Source organism: Delphinus delphis, chromosome 6 (assembly GCF_949987515.2).
Source record: "Delphinus delphis chromosome 6, mDelDel1.2, whole genome shotgun sequence".
NCBI classification, from domain to species: domain Eukaryota; kingdom Metazoa; phylum Chordata; class Mammalia; order Artiodactyla; family Delphinidae; genus Delphinus; species Delphinus delphis.
Genome location: NC_082688.1, coordinates 87471043 through 87496666, shown reverse-complemented (window position 1 = coordinate 87496666; position 25624 = coordinate 87471043). Strand labels below are relative to the sequence as shown.

At 40.9% G+C, this 25624-nt stretch overlaps 1 protein-coding gene across 1 annotated transcript in view; it reads right to left on the bottom strand.

The window, feature by feature from the left end:
- The window catches only part of HABP4 (hyaluronan binding protein 4), a 39337-nt gene extending 14243 nt beyond the window's left edge, over window positions 1-25094 (bottom strand). Inside the window, exons 1-5 of the mRNA XM_060013521.1 lie at window positions 24647-25094; window positions 16934-17096; window positions 11678-11839; window positions 11407-11475; window positions 7113-7196 (exon numbers count right to left, since the gene is read on the bottom strand). Of these exons, the coding sequence (XP_059869504.1) occupies window positions 7113-7196; window positions 11407-11475; window positions 11678-11839; window positions 16934-17096; window positions 24647-25007 (839 nt within the window). The 5' untranslated portion in view covers window positions 25008-25094. The remainder of the gene's footprint in view (window positions 1-7112; window positions 7197-11406; window positions 11476-11677; window positions 11840-16933; window positions 17097-24646) is intronic.
- Window positions 25095-25624: the final 530 nt, after the last annotated feature.

Here is a 25624-nt window from a genome sequence, read left to right as displayed (position 1 = left end):
ACGATCTCTTCCATTCCACATTGTTGTACAGTATACACTTTTCATCTCCTGTCACAATTTTTTTTTAATTAATTAATTTATTTTTGGCTGCGTTGTGTCTTCGTTGCTGTTGGGTGCAGGCTTTCTCTAGTTGCAGCGAGCGGGGGCTACTCTTCATTGCAGTGCGCGGGCTTCTCATTGCGGTGGCTTCTCTTGCTGCGGAGCACAGGCTCTAGGCACACGGGCTGCAGTAGTTGTGGCTCGCGGGCTCTAGAGCACAGGCTCAGTAGTTGTGGTGCACTGGCTTAGTTGCTCCGCGGCATGTGGGATCTTCCCAGACCAGGGCTTGAACCCGTGTCCCCTACATTGGCAGGTGGGTTCTTAACCACTGTGCCACCAGGGAAGTCCCCAACAATTTGTTTTAAAAACGGAGTGTTTTCATTACATTTCAGTAGAGAATCGCATGCAGAAATAGGGTCAAGAAGGTTTTTCTCGTTTATGTGGAATCCAAACGTCAAAGTGATTCACATAATCAAGCTGGTGCAAATGATTTTCAACGTTTGATTTGGATTCTTTAAGTATGTCGGCTATCTCCCACGTGGCATAACATTGATTGCTCTCAATTATTGTTTTGATTTGATCGCTATCAATTTCAACTGGTCTACCGAACTGTGGAGCTTTGTCCAGCGAGAAATCTCCAGCACGAAACTTTGCAAACCACTTTTGACACATTTGATCAGTCACAGCACCTTCTCCATACACTGCACAAATCTTTTTGTGCATTTCAGTTGCGTTTTTACCTTTCTTGAAAGAATAAAGTATAATATGCCGAAAATGTTGTTTTTCTTCCATATTCAGTATTAAAAAGGCTACACAAAAATTCACCAATTTTTATGTCTTTTTTAAATGTATGCTGATATGACAGCTGTCACATACAATGTAACAAAATTGTTTCCAGTGAAGTTAAAGACAACTAAGTGCTACTAGAGCCATCTTACAGAAGAAACCAAATGAAACTTTTGGCCCACCCAATATGATAAAAAATTTTTGGAGAGAATTTTTCATCAAAACTGCTCATAGGTATAAGTCATCAAATCTATGACTTGTAATGTGAACAATGCTGTACGCAGATTTGATAATTATACATTTTGTTTCTAAATGAGTAAAATTACAGAAGAAATTTTAACAACAGTTATCTTTTTTTAACAACTGTTTTAACAACAGTTATCTTTATGTAGAAATAAATGGGATAATAATGCTAATATTTACTGTATGTTTACTAGGTGCCAGATGCTATTCAAAGTGCTTTACATTAATTTGCTCATGATAATTAGTGCCACAAGTTAGTTAAAATTAACAGCTCCGGGCTTCCCTGGCGGCACATTGGTTGAGAGTCTGCCTGCCGATGCTGGGGACAGGGGTTCGTGCCCCGGTCCGGGAAGATCCCACATGCCGCAGAGTGGCTGGGCCCGTGAGCCATGGCTGCTGAGCCTGCGTGTCCGGAGCCTGTGCTCCGCAACGGAAGAGGCCGCAGCAGTGAGAGGCCCGCGTACCGCAAAAAAAAAAAAAAAATTAACAGCTCCATTTTACAGGTAAGAAAATCAAGGAGACAGGTTATACAACTAACAAATAAATGAAAGAGCCAAATTTCATATCCATTCATTCTACCTCCAAAGCCCGCATTTAACCTCTGTGCTATTTAGGGAATAAGATGGCAGAAAAAATGCTTAGATGGAAGATAGTCAAGATATGGACAGAGGAAGCATACAAATCATCAATTCAAATGTCCAAACTTCCATTCAGGCAATACTTTTTCACCTGAATGAAAATGTGCAGTGAATCAAGGAAAGTGGGTTCTAGAAATAAAACTTTACTCACTGAATACTTAACTGCGGCAAGTGGATCTAACCTAACATGTAAATAATACCTCCTACTTCCTTCCAAAGTACTGAAAGGGTGACTTCCCTGGTGGTCCAGTGGTAAAGAATCCGCCTTCCAATGCAGGGGATGTGGGTTTGATCCCTGGTCAGGGAACTAAGATCCCACATGCCACAGGGCAACTAAGCCCGCGCACCACAACTACTAAGCTTGTGCACCTCAAGGAGAGAGCCCGTGTGCCGCAAATTACAGAGCCCACACATTCTGGAACCCGTGCGCCACAACTACAGAGCCCATGTGCCCTGGAGCCCGTGCACCACAACTAGAGAGAAAACCCAAGTGCCTCAACTAGAGAGAAGTTCGAGCGCTGCAACGAAGAGACCATGCACCACAATGAAAGATCCCACGTGCTGCAACTAAGACCCTACGCAGCCAAAAAAGTAATAAAAGAAAAAAAGTACTGAAAGGGAAGTGAATTTCATGATAAACTTGGAGCTCCTCATAAATTTGCAATAAAAATTTTAAAGAGCTGTGGTCCTGCTTTAAGAAGACTCAGTACATAACAATCTTCATTGTCTAAGCAAATACCCTTGGAAACAAAGTGCAAAATATTTCATTGCAGATATTTTTTAATAATGCTTCCTCACCATTCTCTTTTCATAGAGTTAAATTTTTAAGGATGGAAGGGAGTTGCTGATCTATGTTACTTAATAGGAAATCCTCAGTGATCCCGGCAGCTCTTCCCCTGATTACAGAACCACCTTCTCCCATTTGCAGTTCTTAATAGCAAGTTAGTCTAAATGGCACTTTTAAACATTCCTACCATTCAGTACAGTTAACAACATGAATGTCTGTGCCACAATACCTGGTTCAAATTCTGGCTCTGACACTTACTACAAGTTGTTTAACCTGTATGTCTCAGCATTAGAATAGGAACAGTACCTTCTTCCCAGGCAGCAAAGGGTTAAATGAGTTAAGCCATAGACTCATTTAGAACAGTTCCTGGCACACAAGAAATGCTCAATAAATGTTAGACTTACTCTTAAAGCAAAACAGGAAACGGTCACAGGTATTCTTGGACATTAGAACACCACGTGATAAGAAACATGTAATACTTCTGTAATGAAACGAAGAAGGAAGGGCATAGCACATGTAACTGTCGACAAAATGTGTCCAATTTGAGGAAAATGTATGTACTTTGGGTTGCAGGTTTGAAAATAAGCAAGGGTACATTAAATTCACCTACCAAGAAGTTCTAAACCAAGAGTTGCACTAAATATGCATCCTGGCTGAACGCCGAAAGCTTGGGTGTTAGATCAATATCCCGACAAAGCCAAGATCAGAGGGCATCTCCGTCCTGGAATGCATATACAAGCCTAATTTTGAAATTATAAAAAACTGTAATTGTATTACTAGAAATGTGAGTAATAATTTTAAAATGTGACAAGGCAGTGCAGAAACAAGAACTTCTCAGTGCGGTTGGCTAGACTGCAGCTGCGGTGCACTGCAGCTCCTGCAATTTTAACTGGATGCTCACTGTTCAGCATGTTCAGCAGAGGGAGAGAGATTTGCTGACTAGCTCCACTAGGATATTGCAGACAATGAGACGGCCAACGAAATCATCAAGTATTATTTTGTCTTTCAAAATAACTGATTAATTGAAAGAATTATTTTGTCTAATATTATGAATGCTAGAGTACCTCAATCAATTCCAAAGATTATAATTATGCTATAATTTACTCTCTATTATTCTGCTTTATATTACCTGAATTTGGATAAATGGTTTACTGGCTCAAAAAGGATCCAATTTTTCCTGAAGGTATCTAGTTAACTCACTTCTTAACATTCATATACACTGTTGATCTATTTTCTTAGTTAACTTACTGTCTAAATGTTCATATTAATCTATTTCTTTAATTAAATACATTACTTAGTTGTTTTGAATAGTAAAGTAACAGCTTTCACAATCATCAATCGTAGCACTTTACTCTTGTAATAAGTAACAATAATAATAGTAGGTATTTATACAGCGCTAACTACATGCCAGGCCCCACTCTACATGAAACACACGCACACCCAACCAATCCTTATAACAGCCTTCTGATGTAGGTGTTATTATTATCCCCATTTTACAGATGAAGAGAACTGAGGCACAGAAAGATTAAATAACTTAGCCAAACTAGTAAATGGAAGAGCTGGGATTTGAACCCAGAACACTGGCTCAGAGTCTCTGCTCTTAAGCATTGCCTCTTCTCAGCTGAAGGATGAGTAAGAGTTAAATAAATAGGTGAAGGGTGAAGGGAGTGTGGAGGAGAGGTACAGAAACACAAGAATACAGCACTTGCAAAAGCTCTTTGGCAGGTGTGGCATAGGAGCTGGAGAAAGGTGCTTGGGGACATGAAATAAGGGCCACATGGTGAACCTGGAGAAGGCACAGGAGTGGTTGAACTTGAGGGCTCTTCATGGGCCAGACCATGCAGGACTGTGCAGGTCAGGGCAAGGGACAGAAAAAGGACAGAAAGCCACTGGGGGGAGGGTCTTACTCGAGGGGTGGGGGCACGATGATCAGAATGGCAGTGTGAAAGCCACTTTGGTGTGAAACGGGTGGGTTGGTAGAATGTGAGAATGCAAGGAACCCCATTAGGAGCTCTGGTGAGAGAGCAGATAGCAGTAGCAGAGACTATGATGGTGAGTGGAGATGGCAGATATAAAAGAGTACAAATCCTCAGGGCATGGTGACAGATCGGATTTTGAGGAGACAGTGGGTCAAGAAGAAGGAAATCTCAAGAATGACTCCTAGGTTTCTGGTTTGTGCAACTGGATGAATGGCGATGCTGTTCCGCAAAACAGAAACACCTAATGAGGGTGGGGGCTTGTGGACCTCAGTCCTGGCCACACTGAGCATGAGGTGCATTTGGGATGCCCACGGGGAGGTGTCTAGGAGGCAGATGGACACATGGGCCTGGAGTCCATGTTGAAGGTTGGAGCCAGAGGTATATATTCTGGAGTCAGGGGATAAATGATAATTCAAGCTGCAGGAGTGCATGAGACCCTATAAAGAGACACTAGACACAGAGAAGAGGACCTAAGGCAGAGCCCTGAAGAGCTCAACATTTTAAAAGAGCAGAAAGACAAGGATGAGTCTGTAAAGGAGGAACTGAGCAGCAGAAAGCAAGCCAGAAGAATGCAGAAACCAATGGGAGGTTGTGGTTAAGAGGAAATCAACACAGGCATACCTTGTCGTATTGCACTTCACAGATTCTGCCTTTTTAACATATTGAATATCTGTGGCAGCCCTGCGTTGGGCAAGTCTAGCAGCACCATTTTCCCAACAGCATTTGCTCACTTGACGTCTCTGTGTCACATTTTGGTAATTCTCGAAATATTTCAAACTTTTTCATTATTATTATATTTGTCATGGTGATCTGTGACCAATGATACAAAGATGTTACTATTGTAATTGTTTTGGGGTGCCACTAACTGCACCCACATAAGACAGTGAACATAATCAATAAATGTTGTATGTGTTCTGACTGCTCCACTAACTGGCCTTCCCATCTCTGTCCCTCTTCTGGGGCCTCCCTATTCCCTGAGACACAACAGTATTGACATTAGGCCAGCTAATAACCCTATAATGGCCTCTCAGTGTTCAAATGAAAGGAAGAGTCAGTCAATATGGCAAACTTCATTGCTGTCTTTATTTTAAGAAACTGCACAGTCACCCCAACCTTTAGCAACCACCACCCTCATCAGTCAGCAGTCATCATCAAGGCAAGACCCTCCACCAGCAAGAAGATTATGACTCATTGAAGGCTGAGATGATAAATATGTTAAAAAGGTTAGTGTCTTTAGCCATAAAGTATTTTTAAATTAAGGTATGTATACTGCTTTTTTTAGACATAATGCTATTGCACACTTAATAGACTACAGTACAGTCTAAACATAACTTTTATATGTACTGGGAAACCAAAAAAATCATGTGATTCACTTTATTGTGATATTCACTTTATTGAGGTGGTCTGGAATCAAACCCACAACATCTCTGAGGTATGCCTGTAAAGTCAAATGTTCTGAGAGGTCAAGGAAGATGCAGACCGAAACATCTGTTAGGTCTGGAGACATGTGGTGACTGTTTCAGAAGGGCAATGAGGACAAAGCCAGACCTGAAGTGAAGTGAGGATGAAGTGAAGGGGAGGAAATGAAGAAAGAATGCACATAACCCCGAAAAAGGCAGCTGAATGTGAATGTAGGGGCAACCAGAGGCTTTTAACAGGAGAGATTGAGCGCAGATAAAATGTTGATAAGAAGACCAGAGCTGGGAGGAAGGAAGTGAGTATGCCTAAAAATGAAGGAGCTAACTGATAGTGAGATTTCTCTGAAGTCAGTAGGAAATGGGATCCAAACATTGGAGAGGCTGGTGGAGGGATGGGGCCTCTATTTTACCACAAGGGAAGAAGCCCAGGAGGCAGGTGCAGGCAGGTTTGCACCTTTGAGAGTGGTGTAATTTCTCTGTGACAAAGGAGGCCAAGTTGTACCCAGAAAATGAAAGAGGAGGTGTGGGTGTCAGAAGGATGGAAGAAGGGGAAAGTGGGGGGCAATGTCAGGGCTCTGAAGGGACAAGAAGGACTGAACCAGTGATTGTAATGGGTGGGGGGGGAAAGAGCGAATCCAAGAAATGGGCATTGCTGGGCAGTGTTGAGGGCTCATTTCAGAATGTGGTGATGGGGAATTTACAGGGGTTCCCATCAGCCCTGCTGAGTATCTTGCAGTGCTCAGCCTGTGGATGCAGGCAGAAAGAAGGCAGATGGCTACCGGTTGTCCAGGAGGTGGGTGCATTTGCTAGCAAGGTACTCATAGACCCAAGGGGCAAGGGAGTTTAAAGCCTTGGCAAGGGTGCTACAGATGGACCAGGGAACTAAGCTCCATGAAGAAAAGAGGAAGGAGGGACCGGGAGAGAATAAAGGGACAAAAGATAGGGGTCCTGAGGAAAGAGAGACTAGTCACAGTACAGGCTGCTGATGGAAAACAAGTTGTAGGCACAGGACAGAATACTTGAATGCAACCCATTAATTATCATTAATAATCATTCATTAGATGATTTGAACTATTAATTAGTTTGATTATTCATTAACACGTTAAGAAGATAACCCTCTGTGATATGACGAAAGGCTGAGCTTCCTCTTCTATGAAGACCTCTTATAAATCTTTAAGAAAAAGACCAACAACCCAATGGGGAAAATGAATGAAATACCCACTTGGCTGGCGATTCCTCCTCCAGGGGGCCCAGGGACTCCTCCACCACTGTGGTCTCTTCCATGGGGGCAGTCGGGTCCATGTCACTGCAAAGCAGCAAGAACCACTCTAGTCACACAAATCTGTTTACATCAATGCCCTTACATATTCAAGACAGAAAAAAACACATTTCAATGTCCTTTTTCTTAAGTAAACATCCCTCGAGGAATTAACATGTACATACAGGTAATCCACATCAAAATAAAAAAGAGGAAGAAAAATGCTCTTAATTGCTAATCCATATAAATTATTTCAAAAGTGTGAAAAGTACTTTGAGAAATACAAGTTTCCATGAATGGCCTAAAATTAAAAACAGATTGTAAAGGACCAGAACAATTATTCAAACTCTTATTATACTAGGAAATTCCAAATATTAACAGGGGCCATAAAAATTTTCAACCTGTGTTAAATGACTTAAAATAGATAAGAATATGCCATTGCAAACTTCAGAAAATGGCAAGAAAGTGGAAACATTCCACAAAAAGGAATGTGTAGGATTACAAACAAGCTGGTGATAACCATACCAGAAAAATAAGGCTTTGAAACATCAATTTACATACCATCACATCTAAATACATAATCACAGCACAGTGAAAAACACTTTGAATTTTAAATACATAATCTTAAATCTTTTATGTTGATATTAATCCTATCTGAACATTACTTTTAAAAAAGTACCAGCAAAAGAAATTTCATTCTCAGGAAAATGCTAAAATTGGTCAATATAATAGAAATATTTTACACTGTACATTCAGAACCCAGCACTTTTTCATCCCCAGTTCAGGAAAAATCTTCATAAAATTAGTTTTTTTTAAAATAAACATAAATTGGGCTTCCCTGGTGGCGCAGTGGTTGAGAGTCCACCTGCCGATGCAGGGGACACGGGTTCCTGCCTGGTCCGGGAAGATCCCACATGCCGCGGAGCGGCTGGGCCCGTGAGCCATGGCCACTGAGCCTGCGTGTCAGGAGCCTGTGCTCCGCAACGGGAGAGGCCACAACAGTGAGAGGCCCGCGTATCGCAAAAAATAAATAAATAAATTTAAAAAATAAATAAACAGAAATTGAACTATAATGAAAGAATAGAGTTTTTACATTAAAAGTATTTTAATTCTCAACTCAAAGCCATTGTTATCAACTTTTTAAAAAACTCAGTTTTCCAACACAAAATTTGAATAAATAATTTTTACTTTTAAAAAAGGTCCTAAATCAAATGTTCTCCCTGTTTGGAAGGACATCCCTGCTGCTCTGCCTGGCAGAAGTCCTTTAACAAAAGCAGCCTCTACACGTCAGCTTGACCCTCGTGGGTCATGGGACTTTTTAGCATCTAGGAGTCTAGCAGCAGTGGCAGTGCTGTATTACTCCAACTTTCTCTTTATTCCCTTGGCCATGTCATAAACCAAGGGGATAAAAACATGGATTCACTGACAGTTCATAGCTTTCAACAATTAAAAATCATAAAAGGGCTATAACGATATAGGGGAAGAAAAAAGAAGCAGAATACAAAACAAATATGAACTGACAGTTCATAGCTTTCAACAATTAAAAATCATAAAAGGGCTATAACAATATAGGGGAAGAAAAAAGAAGCAGAATACAAAACAAAGAGACTAGCAATTCTTAAACCTGTCAATCAATTTAGAAGAAAAATCACAGACCTCCCTCCTGTATTGACCTAAATTATTTTATGAATAAACATAAAACTAATTTTGTGCTTATAGCTCAATAGAACCATAGCTTATAGAAGCATATGATGAAAACTACAAAACAAGTAAGTCTCAAGATTAGCACCAATTTATTTTGGCAAATTTTATTATTTTGTTGAAAGTAAATCACCAATGTTGGATTTATTAGAAGAAAGATAAAGCTCCAGGGCCCATGTCTATATTTTGACTTCAGTTATACTAACGTAGAAAATGCCTGTTTGCACAAGTATGGTTACAAAACAATTTTAAAAACCTCAAGGCTTTGTTAACTAGTTCAAATTCAATCAGACTTCATACTTAACCAAATCTATGACAGTGAACAGATTTAATCCAGTGTTGCTTGATTACTACATAAAACTGTCTTGGCTCTTTACAATAAAAGTTGGAAGGCAGTATTATTAAAAACTGCATTTGTGGGTGTCTATCCCAGTTAGGAACAAGAAAATAATATCTGATATTACACTTTTAAAATTATTACAAATGGAGAAAATTCTATTTTCAGCACAGGTACTAACAGTCAAACTCTTGAAGAAAACCAGTAACAATGGAAATGGCTCAGTCACACCATTTTGAAAGCATCTTGCCCTTAGATCTAGTTATACTGTCAATGTCTTCAAACAGGAATACTAAACTACAGCAAAACCCTCACACCTCCAATGCATGGTGCAGCACTCGCCCTTGTCAGCCACGAACACATCACTTATTGTTAGGCTCACCTCTGCTGTTTTCTCATTAATCATAACTCAGCTGCACTATACCATGGTGGCAAATCAAAATCTCAATGTATTAAATAAGAAATTAAAGTCTTATTCTACAAAAAAACTTTCAATTACACATTATTACCACCTAAGAGCTTTGACTTTATAACTCACAAAACAATCCAAAATGAGTGCCATGGGGCACGTTTCATTTTAACATTGGGACATACCATCTGCCAGAAGCACATGTGGTCACTTCTTCATGTTCCAAGGTCAATAATTACCTCTTAGAGTAAGTAAACACTTGGAGCCAAAATGATTTTAAACTCAAATGCAAACTGAAATGGGGTGGTAGTATTAAATAAGCTAGTAAATCAGATGATGCAGAAAGTGCCTGTATTACTTTTTAAAAATATACTATTACAGTAAAATAAAACAAAATGAAAAGGTCTGTATTTGAGATTCTATAGAACCCTAGATTGACAAACATTCAACAAGTTTCTTTTCAAAGACAACACAGATGTGCAATGGTAGTAAATTTAATCTTAGATTTGACCTTATTTTCTACATTTGTTTTTTTGTTTGTTTGTTTTGCGTTACACGGGCCTCTCACCGTTGTGGCCTCTCCCGTTGCGGAGCACAGGCTCCTGACACGCAGGCTCAGTGGCCATGGCTCACGGGCCCAGCCGCTCCGCGGCATGTGGGATCTTCCCAGACCGGGGCACGAACCCGTGTCCCCTGCATCGGCAGGCGGACTCTCAACCACTGCACCACCACCAGGGAAGCCCTGTACATTTGTTTTTAAGGATAAAAATTTAAGAAAAATAAGTTTATGTAAAGAGCTTATATTCTTCAAAAGAAAAAAAAGTGGAAGTCTGGATCCCCTCAAGCCTTCAAACTTGTGTAAAGTCTTCCCTGCAACACATCCTGTCGCAACCCATTCCTCGTACTTCCCTGCAGCCCTGAAATGACAGAAATAGCAGAACCAAGTACCTCCCCTAAGTAGCAAAACTGGCACAGATCTGAGATATCATAAAGCCTGAGAAATGTCAAATTTGAACCTCAGGTGAAACTTGTCATTGAGCTTTGATCTGCAAATGATTTTATAAAATCAAGAGGCAGGGACTTCCTTGGTGGCGCAGTGGTTAAGAATCCGCCTGCCAATGCAGGGGACACGGGTTTGATCCCTAGTCCGGGAAGATCCCACATGCTGCGAAGCAACAAAGCCCATGCGCCACAACTACTGAGCCTGCACTCTAGAGCCCACGAGCCATAACTACTGAGCCCGTGTGCCACAACTACTGAAGCCCGTGCACCTAGAGCCCATGCTTCGCAACAAGAGAAGCCACAATGAAAAGCCCGTGCACTGCAACAAAGAGTAGCCCCCACTCGCCACACCTAGAAAAAGCCTGCGCGCAGCAACGAAGACCCAAAGCAGCCAAAAATAAATAAATAAATAAACTTATTTAAAAAAAAAAAGATGCAATGTATACAAAAACTTTGGAAAGTCACAGAAAAATAAAGTACAGAATATCCAGGAATTTAAAAAGCATTCTGAGGCATACGCAAATATACAGCGCCGTGTGCTTGGGGTGTCAGCAAATATACAATTTGCTTGGCTAAAATAAGATAAAAGAATTTTGAAAGCAGTTTCAAATCTAACCACAACATAGCAAAACTGTTTTAAAAAGTTATCTCATGAAACAAAAGCCTAAATTCAATCGCTACGTAAAGCACACAAGTATAAAGACATGGCAAGCGTAACACAGAGGACATAATTTTCAAGACAGGCAAATAAAGATCCAGATATTTCCACTTAATTGTAGGTTCACAGAAGGTACACATTTGCACCATACCTGGTATCTTTACCTGATCCCCAGGTGCGAACTCCATATCCACCCATGTTGTCTTCAGTTCTGATTGCTCTAGAAAACGAAAGAATATTCCCTTAAACTGGAAGCTGGTGTCCAGTCAATCTCCAAATCAGAAAAGCTGATCATAAAAACTGTCCCAGGATCAGCTCCCTTAGGAATAACTGCATACTAATATAAAGTCAACTAAATATTAAAACACAACAGATTCACACCAAGATCTTAAAGGGAGAATAGCATTTACAATGAAACTTACATTTTATCATTCCCACTGTATCTCTCAAATTCTCGTTTCCCTCTCTGGTCAAAACCGTCAAAAGCTCTGTTCCCAGGACCACCTCTGCCTCTGCTTCGCATGCCCCCTCTTGGGCATCCACGTCCTCTCAGTGGTCTTTCTCGATCAAACCTGTCAACTGGTCTTGGAAGAGATGAGTATAATAAAAAGCGGTGAATTGGATTAAAGAGCTAACGCTTTTTTTGATTAAAAAAAAATTCTAGAAGGACATTACGGCTACAGTATATTGGAAAGAATCGTGTATCTTGAATAAAAAAATTAATAGTTAAATTTACTGAGCACATACTATCTCTAGCACTGTTCTGAGCCCTTCACGTACAGTCATTTAATTACAACTAGTGCCCACAGATGAGGAAGATAGCTGAAGATGACGTCTTTGTTGTTAAATCCAATAGCAACTTTTGTCTCTAGGTCATCTGACCCTTATGCATCATTTGACACTGCCAACCACTAATTTTCCTCTGCACTTTCTGGCTTCTCTTTCCCTGCTCATCCTCATAAAATGATTTTTGACACAGGTAATACCCAAACATTCACAAGGTACTCCTCTTGCTTCTTGGCCACACAATTCCACTTCTCAAAGGCAGACACTGCAGAGTCACATATAGGGAAAGGTTCTACACCTTGCCTTTTTCATGGAACATGTCTTGAATATCCCATCTTCTGGATACCTACACATTTGTCCTTAAGAGCACCAGCATTCCTGACTCCCTACCTCCTGTACACATCGTCCTCGTCCCTATGCTAATGCTACATGGCCCCTTCACGTGACCCTGTGTCTCTCATTTGGGGGTCTCTCTGATTTCAGGCCACAAAGCCAGTTACTTCCTGGACATCCCCCTATGTCACCCCATGGCCCTGAAGATACATGACCAACACTGACCCCTTGCTCCTACTACGGTCCCTAACTCACAACATGGAAGTGTCCAAGCCAAGAAACTCCCTTTTCTCACTCTTTCCCTGCCACACCCACTGGATCCAGGGCCTGACCGCCCGCTTCGCCTCACATCCATTCTCTGCTACCATCTGGTCACTGTCACTTTTTATGAGGACTTGTCTCTCCTCCACCAGACTCAAAGCTTCTGCAGGAAGGGCCTCATCTTTTTCATTGTTAAATCCTAGTTTAATAAGAAATTATATTTTTTAATTTGTCAAGGCTTTTAAAAACATTTAAAGCAACAAATTACTTATTGAAATCTAGTGACATTAGTGGCTCAAACACCAGAACTAGAGGTGTGTTCCAGTCTACTGAAACAGGCTGAAAATGTTACATTAAAAAGCTACTATACCATCACCGATAAAAAGATACAAAACTCACAGTTCTCCTTACTCAAAAAGATAAAGAAATACAGAAGCGCCAATCATTAACTTTATGCCAGTCTCTTTCAAGAAACATCATCCTAAATCAATTCTCCAAGCTGGCTTTTCTGTCTCCCACCTCCCCGGACCAAAACCAAAATTATAAATAGAGACTGTTGTAGAATCTGATTCCACATTACAGTAAATATCTAAAGCAGAGTTCTAAAACAATGACAAATGAAAAGTAACAGTAAGTTCTTAACCAGGAAGTTGGACAGCGCCATAAAAGAAGTCTACCTAAAAACTGAGAAGAAATGAAGCATAAAACTCTATATGGAAAATAATGCCAATAGTCAAAATCGGGTCTAAATTTACATGAACTCTAGATCAGATACTGATAAAATAACGAATTCATTAATAATATAATAGTAACTGAAGCTGACCCTAAAAATAACCCTGTGTGTTCTAGTCTATTTTAATCCCTTAAATCATTTTTCTTTATCCCACAGGTTTACCCCACCCCCAATTAAATATATTCTCAATTGCTTCTTTATAATCCCCTTCTTATAAAATACATTCTTTTTTTTTTAATAGATCTTTGTTGGAGTATAATTGCTTCACAGTACTGTGTTAGTTTCTGTTGCACACCAAAGTGAATCAGCCATATGTAAACATATGGCCCCATATCCCCTCCCGCTTGGGCCTCCCTCCCACCCTCCCTATCCCACCCTTCTAGGTCATCACAAAGCACAGAGCTGATCTCCCTGTGCTATGCTGCTGCTTCCCACTAGTTAACTATTTCACATTCAGTAGTGTATATATATCAATGCTACTCTCACTTCGCCCCAGCTTCCCCTCCCACCCCATGTCCTCAAGTCTGTTCTCTATGTCTACATCTTTATTCCTGTCCTGCAACTAGGTTTGTCAGTACCATTTTTTTTTTTTAGATTCCGTATATATGCGTTAGAATATGGTATTTGTTTTTCTTTCTGACTTACTTCACTCTGTATGACAGACTCTAGGTCCATGCACTTCACTACAAATAACTCAATTTCGTTTCTTTTTATGGCTGAGTAATATTCCATTGTATATATGTGTCACATCTTCTTTATCCATTCATCTGTCGATGGACATTTAGGTTGCCTCTATGTCCTGGCTATCTTAAATAGTGCTGCAATGAACATTGTGGTACATGTCTCTTTTTTTTTTTTTTGCGGTATGTGGGCCTCTCACTGTGTGGCCTCTCCCGTTGCGGAGCACAGGCTCCGGACGCACAAGCTCTGAGGCCATGGCTCACAGGCCCAGCCGCTCCGCGGCATGTGGGATCTTCCCGGACCGGGGCACGAACCTGTGTCCCCTGCATCGGCAGGTGGACTCTCAACCACTGCACCACCAGGGAAGCCCCATGTCTCTTTTTGAATTATGGTTTTCTCAGGGTATATGCCCAGTAGTGGGACTGCTGGGTCATTCGGTAGTTCTATTTTTAGTTTTTTAATGATCCTCCATACTGTTTTCCATAGTGGTGGTATCAATTTACATTCCCGCCAAAGTGCAGGAGGGTTCCCTTTTCACCACACCTTTTCCAGCATTTATTGTTTCTAGATTTTTGGATAATAGCCATTCTGACCACATGAGGTGATACCTCATTGTAGTTTTGATCTGCATTTCTCTAGTAATTAGTGATGTTGAGCATCTTTTCACGTGCCTCTTGGCCATCTGTATGTCTTCCTTGATGAAATGTCTATTTAGGTCTTCCAGCCATTTTTTAATTGGATTGTTTGTTTTTTTGATATTAAGCTCCATGAGCTGTTTGTATATTTTGGAGATTAATCCTTTGTTGTTTCATTTGCAAATATTTTCTCCCATTCTGAGGGTTGTCTTTTCATCTTGTTTATGGTTTCCTTGGCTGTGCAAAAGCTTTTAAGTTTAACTAAGTCCCATTTGTTTATTTTTGTTTTTATTTCCATTACTCTAGGAGGTGGGTCAAAAAAGATCTTGCTGTGGTTTATGTCAAAGAGTGTTTTTCCTCTGTTTTCCTCTAAGGGTTTTATAGCGTCTGGTCTTACATTTAGGTCTTTAATCCATTTGGAGTTTACTTTTGTGTATGGTGTCAGGTAGTGTTCTAATTTCATTCTTTTACATGTAGCTTATCCTCTTTTTTAATAGGTTGGTGAGTATTAAGAATTTGAGCAGGCAAACTCAAATTCTGGGCTCTTCTACAAAATAACTGGTCCATACTCTTAAAAAATGTCAAATCCATAAATAAATGAAAGACTAAAGAGCTGTTTTAAATTAAAGAAGACTAAATGCAATGCACATTCCTGGACTGGATCCTGAACCAAAATTGTTTTTCTTCTGCTAGAAGGATATTAGTAGGACAATTGGTGCAATTTGAGTAGTCTGTAGATTATATAATTTAGAGAATTAGATAATAGTATTGCATCAATGTTAATGAGTTTGATAATTGTACCATGTGTTTAGGAAATATATTTAAAGTATTTAGGGATAAAGAGACATTCCTGTAGCTTACTCTCAAATGCCAAGGAAAAAAGAGGGGTGTGTGTGTGTGTGTGTGTGTGTGTGTGTGTGTGTGCATGTGTGTGTGAGAGAGAGAGAGAGACAGAGAGAGAGAGAGAGAGAGAGGAGAAAGAGAGGGAGAGAGTGAGGGAGAGGTATGATAAAGCAAATGTGGTAAAATGTTATTGGAGAATCTGGATGAGGGTATATGGGAATTCCTTATATAATTCTTAAAACTTCCTGTATCCAAAATAGGCATCCCTTAATAGGCAGTTTTTTTCATGGTAACATATAAAGACTTATCCTTTTAAAAAAACTCATAATTTTGCTACTAAAAAAGCTGGAAACATGAGTTATAATTTCCGTATTTCCACAGAATAAATCCCTGCAGTGAAGGAAAAAAATACACAAATGCTTCCCAAAATAAGCAGCTCTGATCCAGAAGGCTTTCTGTAAGCAAGCAGACTGCGGCTGTTACATAGCAAATTTGAACTAATCACCCAAAAAAAGCAGAATTAAGCCTTTCTCTGGCCCTCATCCTCTAACATGGTGGCAGATATACCATCTGTTTTGAATGTGTACTGGAATAGGTAGTCAAGAAGTTGAAAGACTTTGGGAATAACGGCTCCCTTGACATTCAACTGTACACTATTCTAGTCTCTTTTAGCCTTTTTAACTTTCTTTTCCTTTAAATGTGAGTCACAAGTTGTTTTGTTTTAATCTAAACCCAGTGCTACGCAGGTTTAATAATTAAACACTTGAGGCAGCAAGCATCCATCTTGTTAGTGCCAAGCATAAGACACTAAGAACTGCTTCCCGTGTATAGGTGGGCATGATAGCCCACATGCTGCCACATTACTCAGAAGGGTGTCAGGCTGCACCAGCCTGAGATCATCTTCCAGGTCAGAGCACTTTCTAGAGAAGGCATGGGAGCCTTAAACTGGTGTCACATATTTTATCAGGTTTTTTGTCCAATTTCATCATGATAACCTATTGACCTGACATGGGGCTAGGAATTTGTTTAAATTCATTAGTAGCCCAAATTAGTACTGCTAAATCAAGAACATAATTATATCTCTGGCCTAAATTTCAAAAGAAAATTTAATCAGTTTAGCATACTCCTATATAGTTTGTTATAAGAATGCTTTTCATAGTTACCAATAAGTAATCCATTTTTCATTGTGTAATGATTTCCTGAACCAAGACTTAAGGTCATCTATGAGATAAATGGAAGGTGCTTCACGTGTTACCTAAGGTAGTATGATTTGGTACTTAAATTTGGTACTTAAATTGGCAAAATATTCCCAGGACTGGCACCACAAAAAGGTTGCAAAGGCTAGTAGTCCTCTGAAAATCCTTCTGGTTCCCCCAACCCTCCAGGCCGAGGTCTGCAGTACTTACCTTTCATCTGTAAACTTCTCAGGTGTAAAGTCTGCCTGCCTCTCCGTCTCATAGGGTCGATATTCCCTGTAGGATCTCCGCTCTGCTCTATCAAGCGTCACCTCTGTCCCCCGGCTCTCACTCCATCCTTGCTGCTCCCCTCTTCTGGAAGTTCGTTTCTGGCCTGACAGGGAGGAATCAAAGGGGAGAGCTAGAACACAAGGTCTGCAGCAGCACGTTATTACAGGTACTTTTAAATTTTACTTTTCTAGAAATCAATGCCATAGGAAAATTTGGGAAGTTTGGAAAAGTTCAGAGAAGAAAAAAGGTTGCTGATACTACTACTGCCCAGAGTCGTCTTTTAATAAAACTTTGACATTACTATTGAATCCCTTATGTCCTAGAAATTATGATAAGATAAACTATACCAACTCACTTACAATTACAAATATTTTACAATGACTCTGTGATAGCAACGGAGATATATTATCAACTACATTTCACAACAGCAGCTTTATCAAAACATGGTAGCTAAGTTCCTTCCAGAAAATTAAAGGATAAATACCCTGTATTTCAGAACATATTTTTAGAATCCCAACTATAGTTTATCATTCATTGGCTAATAAAGTTTTTATTTTTAAATAGCTTGTACCATTGTATCTTTCTCACTTGAAAACAGATTTTCCTGGTCTTTGATGGGATTTATACATTTATGATCACACTTCTCAAATACAAGGCCAAGCTGGTATTTGCCAACTCGTGCAAGGGCTGGCCAGCACTTGAAGGGGCATCTCCCGTCCATGGAGAGGCCAGCACTGAGGAGGTAGGGGCTGGGGCATTCCAGCCTTCTCTGTTCTCTTTTTACTCCTCTCGGTTTTGACGCTTTAAAAATTTTCAGCAGGGTCTATGTCTTAAGGCAACTAATATTTGGTGAATATATTGTGAAGAACTTTGTTACTTCTTAAATCATCTTCCAAAAATGTGTGTTTATCTTTTCTTTGTATACACTTAATAGGTCTCCATCCCAAACATTATGTACAATTTTCATTTTAGTAGAAAATTTTAGATTTTTCTTGGTATGTCACCCTCCACATTTATTGTATGGCTATAAAAATATTAAATGTACTTGAATTAATGGGTATTTTTTTAAACTACCGGGTTCCTCTTCTACTTAGGCAGATACTCGTGATTCTTAAGAAATATATGTTTACATGTATTCTCCTATTTTCCCACTTAATATTTTCTATCTAAGCTTTATAAACTAGGCACATGTAAACATTAACATATTTCCAATATGTTACTAATCTCATTTTAAAGCAAAAATCATGTCGTGACACCACTAACACAAAACTGTGCAATTTATTACTTGTTAGCTAACGAAGTATTTTTTTGAAATGTGAAATATTGCACAACAGACCTAAGTTCAATCTTAAGTTAATGTCCCATGAACTAGGATGCTTAAATCTGATTTGCTTCCTGAAGCCCCAGTCTGAGCTTGTGACATGTTTAGGATATAGGGAAGATGTTATCATAAACAGAGCATTATGCTTTTATTGCAGAAAGAGAGACTGACACTGGTGTCCAATTGCCCAGGAGTATGCAGTGTCAGATCCGAGCGCATACACGTTACTAAGAGAGATCAAATTTGGAAGAGGCATTGAAAATGTAAGGTAGAAAATGTTATTGTGAAAGTTAACTATCTAACAAGTTGAAAACTATAATAGACCATGACATAACAGCAAGAACATCAACAGTAACAATACTTTTCAATACATTTCCCTCAATATGAAAAGTTACTTTAATACAGTTTCCAATTTCCTATTCATAACCTGTAATTAAAAAAAAAAACCAACAACTAAATATCTCCACTCAACTACAGAATTACTTAGCTTATTCCCACCTTCTTTCTGCTTTCAAGGTTATTTAAAAAATTGTATCAATTAAATTTGGAATTCATCATTCAAAATTTAAAATGACCAAAATATAGCAGAGGGAGGAACACTCCCAAACTCATTCTACGAGGCCACCATCACCTTGATACCAAAACCAGGCAAGGATGTCACAAAGAAAGAAAACTACAGACCAATATCACTGATGAACATAGATGCAAAAATCCTCAACAAAATACTAGCAAACAGAATCCAACAGCACATTAAAAGGATCATACACCATGATCAGGTGGGGTTTGTTCCAGGAATGCAAGGATTCTTCAATATACGCAAATCTATCAATGTGATAAACCATATTAACAAACTGAAGGAGAAAAACCATATGATCATCTCAATAGATGCAGAGAAAGCTTTTGACAAAATTCAACACCCATTTATGATAAAAACCCTGCAGAAAGTAGGCATAGAGGGTACTTTCCTCAACATAATAAAGGCCATATATGACAAGCCCACAGCAAACATCATCCTCAATGGTGAAAAACTGAAAGCATTTCCACTAAGATCAGGAACAAGACAAGGGTGCCCACTCTCACCACTCTTATTCAACATAGTTTTGGAAGTTTTAGCCACAGCAATCAGAGAAGAGAAGGAAATAAAAGGAATACAAATCGGAAAAGAAGAAGTAAAGCTGTCACTGTTTGCAGATGACATGATCCTATACATAGAGAATCCTAAAGATGCTACCAGAAAACTACTAGAGCTAATCAATGAATTTGGTAAAGTAGCAGGATACAAAATTAATGCACAGAAATCTCTGGCATTCCTATATACTAATGATGAAAAATCTGAAAGTGAAATCAAGAAAACACTCCCATTTACCATTGCAACAAAAAGAATAAAATACCTAGAAATAAACCTACCTAAGGAGACAAAAGACCTGTATGCAGAAAACTATAAGACACTGATGAAAGAAATTAAAGATGATACAAATAGATGGAGACATATACCATGTTCTTGGATTGGAAGAATCAACATTGTGAAAATGACTCTACTACCCAAAGCAATCTATAGATTCAATGCAATCCCTATCAAACTACCACTGGCATTTTTCACAGAACTAGAACAAAAAATTTCGCAATTTGTATGGAAACACAAAAGACCCCGAATAGCCAAAGCAATCTTGAGAACAAAAAAAGGAACTGGAGGAATCAGGCTCCCTGACTTCAGACTATACTACAAAGCTACAGTTATCAAGACAGTATGGTACTGGCACAAAAACAGAAAGATAGATCAATGGAACAGGATAGAAAGCCCAGAGATAAACCCATGCACATATGGACACCTTATCTTTGATAAAGGTGGCAGGAATGTACAGTGGAAAAAGGACAGCCTCTTCAATAAATGGTGCTGGGAAAACTGGACAGGTACATGTAAAAGAATGAAATTAGAACACTCCCTAACACCATACACAAAAATAAGCTCAAAATGGATTAAAGACCTAAATATAAGGCCAGAAACTATCAAACTATTAGAGGAAAACATAGGCAGAACACTCTATGACATAAATCACAGCAAGATTCTTTCTGACCCACCCCCTAGAGTAATGGAAATAAAAACAAAAATAAACAAATGGGACCTAATGAAACTTCAAAGCTTTTGCACAGCAAAGGAAACCATAAACAAGACCAAAAGACAACCCTCAGAATGGGAGAAAATATTTGCAAATGAAGCAACTGACAAAGGATTAATCTCCAAAATTTACAAGCAGCTCATGCAGCTCAACAACAAAAAAACAAACAACCCAATCCAAAAATGGGCAGAAGACCTAAATAGACATTTCTCCAAAGAAGATATACAGACTGCCAACAAACACATGAAAGAATGCTCAACATCATTAATCATTAGAGAAATGCAAATCAAAACTACAATGAGATATCATCTCACACCAGTCAGAATGGCCATCATCAATAAATCTAGAAACAATAAATGCTGGAGAGGGTGTGGAGAAAAGGGAACCCTCTTGCACTGCTGGTGGGAATGTGAATTGGTTCAGCCACTATGGAGAACAGTATGGAGGTTCCTTAAAAAACTACAAATAGAACTACCATATGACCCAGCAATCCCACTACTGGGCATATACCCTGAGAAAACCGAAATTCAAAAAGAGTCATGTACCAAAATGTTCATCGCAGCTCTATTTACAATAGCCCGGAGATGGAAACAACCTAAGTGCCCATCGTCGGATGAATGGATAAAGAAGATGTGGCACATATATACAATGGAATATTACTCAGCCATAAAAAGAAACGAAATTGAGCTATTTGTAATGAGGTGGATAGACCTAGAGTCTGTCATACACAGTGAAGTGAGTCAGAACGAAAAAGACAAATACAGTATGCTGGCACATATGTATGGAATTTAAGAAAAAAAAGATGTCATGAGGAACCTAGGGGTAAGGCAGGAATAAAGACGCAGACCTCCTAGAGAACGGACTTGAGGTTATGGGGAGGGGGAAGGGTGAGCTGTGACGGGGCGAGGGAGAGTCATGGACATATACACACTAACAAACGTAGTAAGGTAGATAGCTAGAGGGAAGCAGCCGCATGGCACGGGGATATTGGCTCGGTGCTCTGTGACAGCCTGGAGGGGTGGGATGGGGAGGGTGGGAGGGAGGGAGACGCAAGAGGGAGGAGATATGGGAACATATGTATATGTATGACTGATTCGCTTTGTTATAAAGCAGAAACTAACACAACATTGTAAAGTAATTATACCCTAATAAAGATGTTAAAAAATAAATAAATAAATAAATAAATAATAAAATTAAAAAAAAAAAAATTTAAAATGACATTTGCTGTATACTTTATACTAAAGCTTCTTCCAAAGCTTCTGTGTATAAGTTGAAAGCCATTAAATATAACTGGCAACTTATTAGAATAATTATCAATACCCTGCAAACATTTCCTTTTCCTCCCAAAATCCAAAAAACAAAGATAATAGGGGTCCAGTTTTTCCCACAATTTACTACTAAGGGATCAAGAATGCAACTGAGGGCTTCCCTGGTGGTGCAGTGGTTGAGAGTCCGCCTGCCGATGCAGGGGACACGGGTTCGTACCCCGGTCCGGGAAGATCCCACATGCCGCGGAGCGGCTAGGCCCGTGAGCCATGGTCGCTGAGCCTGCGCGTCCTGAGCCTGTGCTCCGCGACGGGAGAGGCCACAACAGTGAGAGGCCCGCGTACCGCAAAAAAAAAAAAAAAGAATGCAACTGAACCTAGTTTTTCTGTGCTAGATCAGCGGCTCCAAGTGAATATGCAAACATTGAATTTTACTAGCCCTTTCCAATAAAAGGCTGGCATATGCAGTCTCATCACTGATGTAACCCCAAGCCCACATGAAGGGACAGAATACAATCAAATTTACAGTGAGATTTCCCCCAAATAAATTTGAGCTTTGACTCAGAGATTAGTTCTGAAAGGCCAGGAAAAGCAAAGCTGAAACAGCCTGTGAAGACTTCAAGAACAAATTTTTTGAGCAAGGCTCATCCAAAGGTCTATGTATATTGTTAAATAGTGAAGGCCATTAAAAACCTATTTCTATGGGAAAATCTTATGATTTCCACATCCTTTTGAGATTAATGTTTCCGTTATATGTCAAACTTGTTTGACTTTGATTCTTGTCTACACTAAGCATTCATTTATAATATTCTAACTAAATTAAAAATTTTGAGTGTTAGAAAAGTACAGTCCATATCAATTAGGGCTACAAAACCTTGAGAGAGTAGCTCTCTAACACCCATTACAGATAAATTTAGCACAGTAACTACATAAACGGAAATTAATGAGCTGTTTGCTCCTGAAATAACATACTTGAAAAAGAACTAGAATTATAAAATTTCCATTTTAACTACAAAACTAACTAAAGTTCTTTAATATAGATCTCAAAAGCCAGATCACTTGGATCATAAACGATTGACAGAAAAAAAAGTTATAAATGTACTAGACTACAGTGCTAAGTTTATTAGTTTAGCAAGTTATAACTGTACTAGATCATAACGCTAAATGCAGGTTGCAACCCAGTTTATATCATGTAAATTTAGAAAAAAAGAAGCAGCTCTGTGCATTTATGTATGTAAATGCAAGGTGTTAAAATAAGAAAAATACAGGATTTTCACTATACTTCATACACTTTTGAATTGTTTAAAATTTTTATAACAAAAATGTACATTTTTAATAGTAAAAAGGTTAAAAAGCAATACATTGACATAGAAAACTAAATTCAGTTTCACACTAGAATACATATTTTCACTTGTTAAAAAATAAAGCTTAGCCTTTCCCAATTCTTATTACTATATTTATCTAAATAGATTTAAAAGAAAAGATAGAACAACTATATTTATCTAAATAGATTTAAAAGAAAAGATAGAACATAATGCAAAATGTACAAATTATCCCAAGTCTCACTCGCTGTTTAAATAGGCTCATAACTGTACCGGCCTACCAAGGAGTCTTGGGATATCCAATAGCATTTAAAATAATTTTCAATATTTTTATTATAGTGACTTAATTTTCTGATTTTCAAGAGATAATGCTGGATTGAACTTTCCACAGATAAAGGTAAACATTACCTAGTTGCAGGAGTCAAAGCCCCAACACTCAAATCAGGTGTTATTCTCTCAGGGCTGGGCTGCACGATTTTTATCAAGCAAGGACCAAGCCAGTAAAGCCAAGTTGAATACACTGCCAAACATTGGCTGGAGTGGTCGAATTATACATCTTAACATTCTTTTTATGGAAACTTTAGGACCACTGTCTCATTTTTGAAAAACAGAGGAAACACAGGTGGAAACTTGGAGGCTTTGCCACTGATGCAGTTCAGGTGAGAAGACTCTTAAGCGTCCTCCGCCCCTAGATGCAGACAGTAGTACACCAAGCTTTGTACTTGCCGTTCTGGCTAAGCAGGGAGTGGGGAACTTTGAATATTCTTGTTGAAAAGGTTAATTAAAAACGCTTTTCTTAAAGCAGCTTGAGTTAATGACAAGTTACACAACCCATCAATGCTGCCTGCTACATTGAAAACCCGTGCGGGATGACTGCTGGAAGCTCCGTAAGGGGGATGGATGGATGAAGGCACAGAGCTTGGAAGGCGCCGGGGACCCCGCGTCCACCCCCGCCGCATTCTGCTCGCGGCCCTGACGTCACAGCCCGCCCCCGAGGTCACCCAGGACTTCCCTCCATCACAGAGGCCCCAGCCCCTCACCCCGGCGATCCTTCACACACCCCGGGCTCTCGCCGCCACCCCCAGGGTCCGGGTGCACCCTCCTCCACTCTCCCTAAAAGGCGCTCCCCTCCCTCCTTCCCACCACGCTACTTTTTGCCTCCCGACGCGAATCTTGCAGAGGTTGGGCTGGAGGATGGAGAAGGTCCCTGCTAGTTCTAGATCTGAGAGCCCCGGGTCAGCGACCTCAGTGTTCGCCCCCACACACCAACCCAGAAATATCCCTCAACTTTGCCCAACTTGTAAAGGCTGTTTCAGCGTTCTGAAACCCCCTACTCCAAGCCTGCACTCTCCTCCGCCCCCAGAAGGGACTGGGAAAGGCCAGAAGGGGCGTGACACCCTACACCCCGTCCTCTTTTCCCACCCTCCTCGGCCACAGGGACCCTCAACTCCAGCCAACTCTTCCCAGAGCCCCCTCCCCTTTCTGGAACAGATTCCAGTGATCCCAGTCTCGTAGTAGGAGGTCGTGGGGCTGCTGAGGAGAGGTGACCTCCATGACCCCATTCTCCTTCCCCTCCCGCCCACCGCGCCCACCCCGGGGCATCTAGGTGCCGGGCGGAGCGCGCGTACCGGGCGGCTGAGGGCCGCCCCCTGGGCTGTCTGGCTGCTGCGCGCCGGGGGCCGGGAGGCTCTTGCGCTCCTTCTGAGACTCCCTCCGGCCGCCGCCCGCGCCGGGTCTGTGGCCCGAGGCCCCAGCCGGGCTCCTGCCGCCGCGGTTGCCGGCCCCGGCCGCCGCCCCCGCCGCTTCGTCGCGCCTCTTGCGCTGCAGCTGCTGCTGGCGTCGGCGCTCGGCCTCGCGCAGGATGTCGAACGGGTCCGACTCGTCGTCTAGCAGCTGGTGGAAGCGGTTGGCCACGACACAGCCGAAACTCTCCTGCATCGCGGCGCCTGCGGCGGCCGCGGCCACAGGACTCCCCAGAGCGCCCTTCATGCCGCCGCCGCCACTGCGGGCCCGCCGCGGGCAGTCCACGCGAGCGAGTCTCAGCGAAGCCGGCTGCAAGGACCCATCCTACCCGCAGCTACCGCCCTCCCGCCCCAGCCCAGTCCCATCCCTACCAGCGCCCGCCCCCGCGCCGCCACCACCGCCCGTCCAGCCGCTTCCCGCCAGCCAATCAGCGCACGCGGACTCGCTCCCTTTCCTAGCCAGCACGCCTGGAAACCCAATCAGCGACCGGCTGCTGTCACGTCATGCGACCTCTATGCCCCTCCCCACGATTCGGCAGGGAGGGGTTGGACCCAAAGGGCGGAGCTACTGGGAGGAGCAAGGAACGTTGCGGTCCAGGCTGCTGGACCCTGCAGGTGGGTCACGGCCATAATTTATGTTCTCTCTGGGACTGGGTCCACATTCATCATCGGCCATACTTCTTTGAAGTTTACACATTGATTGAGCCATTCAACAACTGTATAGTGTACACTTATTATGTGCCTGGCGTTATGTTGTAGGAGATACTAGCTCTCTGTTTTAGCAGATCTTACAGCCTATAGGCAGAAAAGTGCCCTGAAGAAAAGGCACAGACTTCTCTATGATCCTATAGCAGAGGGACTTGA